This window comes from Physeter macrocephalus, chromosome 6 (assembly GCF_002837175.3).
Source record: "Physeter macrocephalus isolate SW-GA chromosome 6, ASM283717v5, whole genome shotgun sequence".
NCBI classification, from domain to species: Eukaryota; Metazoa; Chordata; class Mammalia; order Artiodactyla; family Physeteridae; genus Physeter; species Physeter macrocephalus.
This window is the reverse complement of record NC_041219.1, coordinates 58,046,475-58,049,300: the sequence shown is the minus strand read 5'-3', so window position 1 is coordinate 58,049,300 and position 2,826 is coordinate 58,046,475. Positions and strand designations below refer to the sequence as shown.

Sequence of the window (2,826 nt, the reverse complement as noted above, 5' to 3'; positions counted from 1 at the left end):
CAGTGACTCTGCTTCTATAAGAGCTCTGCTTTGGGTCCATTCGTACCGTACTTGGAGCCTCTCTGTGTGTTGGTGGAGGTGACCTCCTTCCTCCGTGAGTCCAGCTTCAACCCTCTTGTTCCTCAGAAGCTGGAGGATGGGGTGGAGTGAAGTCAGCCAGAAGTGGGGGCGTCCAAGCTCCGTTCACATCCACAGCTCTGTTCCTGGGATCACAGAGGGGCGCCAGGGAGGGTGGATAGCAGCGTGGGGAGTCAGCTGGTGGATCAAGAGGCAAAGGCGTGAGCAGCTCTGATTCCAAGTCACAAAGCCCTAGGACCTCACTCCTGTCTGGTCTCCCTGCATTTCCAGCAACGTCAGCGGCTGGAGGACCCGGGGCCTGGACTGGGTCTAGGGAAGGTCATTGTGGCCAGAGAATATTTGGGTGAATGTTGTACCCTTGTTGTGGGATTCATTTGGGAGATGTCCTGCACAGACAAGCATGGCATAAAATACCCAAAGAGGGACTTCCCTGATGGTCCCGTGGTTAAGAATCCGCCTTCCGATGCAGGGGATGCGGGTTCCATCCCTGGTTGGGAAACTAAGCCCACATGCTGCAACTGCTGAACCCGCACGTCTCAACTAGAGAGCCTGCACGCTGCAACTACAGAGCCCACGTGCTCTGGAGCCTGTGCGCCACAACTAGAGAGAAGCCCATGCACTCCAACGAAAGATCCCGTGTGCTGCAACTAAGACCCGACGCAGCCAAAAATAAATAAATAAATAAATATTTTTAAAAAACCCCCAAAGAATCAGGGGGTGGGGTCTGACTCAGAAGGACTGATGGAAAGCGGTAATTACGTGTCGTAGCAAAATGGGCCCCTAGTCTGAAGTCAGGAGTCACGGACGTGATCTCATTAGGCCTCATGACATCATCTTCCCCACGAAGGTAGGCCAGGCACTGTCGCTCTCATTTCAAAACCGAGGTCTTTTGAGAGGTCCCACCATCGTTTGGAGGCAGAGCCAGGATCCGCTGTTGGCAGCATCGCCCAGCAAAGACTGGAGGAGAACTGGGGCGGGGTGGGGGGCAGGGAGGTGCGGGGCGGCAGGGCCCCAAGTCAGGGTTAGGCTTTACTCTGAGGTTTGGGTTGGAGGCGTAAATTCCCAAGCAAGTGAGAGATTACGGTGTCAGTGGAGAACTCTGGGGAAAGGGGAAGGGGTTCTAAGGAACACTGAGGACTTGTCCGGCATCAGACGCTTACCTGCCGGTGTCAATAAGTCCTGCCGGCAACCTCACGAGACAGCGGCTCTCCATTTTGCAAACTGGAACACAGCATCCGAGTTTGTCCAGCACCACCCACCTAAAAAGTAGAGGATCCTGAGCTGGAACCCAGCGAATCTGACTCCAAAGCCCGAGTCCTTCTATTGTTGTTCATTTGGGAAAGGCCGGGCGATGGGGGAGGGTCGGGGGGCCGGCGCTCCGCGGTGTCTGGGTGGGAGTGGTCAGACCCGCGCACGCGGCAGGGCAGCTGGATCCGGGCGCCCGTGCCCCGGACTGGGTACAAAAGGTTAAGGCACCTTGGCCCCCCTCCTCCCGCCTCCTCCCGCCTCCTCCCGCCTCCTCCCGCCTCCTCCCGCCTCCACCAGCCTCCACCCCGGCTCTTCCTGTCCTCCCTGCCCCTCCCACCTCCTCTCCGCTTGACTTTTCTCGGAGTTCTCCGAACTCAGGCTGCAGTGCCGGCCTTCCGGGTTTGAGGTCCCCGGGACCCGGCTGTGATCCCCGGCCCAGCCTCAGCCCTCCACTCCCCTGCCCGACGCCCGGGCTCCACCCCGGACCCTGCTCATCCTGGGACTGTGTCGCTGCCACTGTCGCCTCTGTCCACCACTGCCTGAGCCCTGATGGGGGAGTGAGAGGCCACAGCTGGCCGGACATGGGCCTCCCCACCGTGCCTGGCCTGCTGCTGCCACTGGTGAGACGGGGGACGGAGGGCGGAGCAGGCTGGCGGGCGAGCGGCGCCCGGGGCCGAGAGAGCCGAGGGCCGGGCCCCAGCCTCGGCCTGCGCGGCCTGACCTCGAACATTGCCCCATTCATTCGCTGCCCTGAGTCGGGAGCAAGGGAGAGGTGTGAAAGGCGGGGAGGGAAAGGGTGCCCGGGCTGCCAGGAAGATGGGGGCAGGTGCCCACGCCGGGGGCGGGGGAGTTTGTTAGGAAACCGAAAGGAGTGGGAGAAAGAAGGTCCGTCCTCTCAGAGTCCAGATGGTTCTGAATGGTGTCCGGCAGGTCAGCAGCCTTGGGCCGTGGAGAGGCGAGGCTGCCGGTGAGCCCGGCTGAGCACACCCTGCTGGAGGGCAGGGACTGCACGCCAGCGAAGTGGGGAAACTGAGTCCGGGAGAGGCCCTGGCTTGGGGCGGGTAGGCTTGGGATGCTGTGTGTTGGAGGCGGATCGGTAGCCGGATAGGGACCCGGCAACGCCGTGGCCTCCCCAGGCCCAGGCCTCCCACCCGGGGGGCACTCTTCACCCTGGATCTGTGGCCACTGTCTGTGGGCCTGACCCTCCTCCCCCGCCTCAGAGCCCTGGACCTGCCCCCCAAGCCCTTCCCACGGACCCAGACAACAGAGCACTTGCTTTCTTCCACAGCTCAGTTTGGGGAAGTTGGTAGACAGTTGTTTTCGTCACTGGAAAATGTCCCTTTCTCTTGCTTCAGCCTTGTTTCAATGTATCCCTGACCCCTCCACGTCCTGCAGTCGTCCTGGGCAAAAACCCAGCCCCTCGCCACCTCTCCTCCCCCCACCTCTCCTCCCCCCACCTCTCCTCCCCCTAACTCTCCTCTCCCACCTCTCCTCCCCCAC

General features: G+C 61.3%; 1 protein-coding gene across 2 annotated transcripts in view; it reads left to right on the top strand.

Moving 5' to 3' along the window:
- Positions 1-1,663: 1,663 nt before the first annotated feature.
- Positions 1,664-2,826, top strand: part of TNFRSF1A (TNF receptor superfamily member 1A) — a 24,012-nt gene continuing 22,849 nt past the window's right edge. For both annotated transcript variants that reach the window (XM_028490950.2, XM_024129276.3), the window contains exon 1: positions 1,664-1,946. In XM_028490950.2, coding sequence (XP_028346751.1) covers positions 1,908-1,946 — 39 coding nt within the window. In that variant the 5' untranslated portion in view covers positions 1,664-1,907. The remainder of the gene's footprint in view (positions 1,947-2,826) is intronic.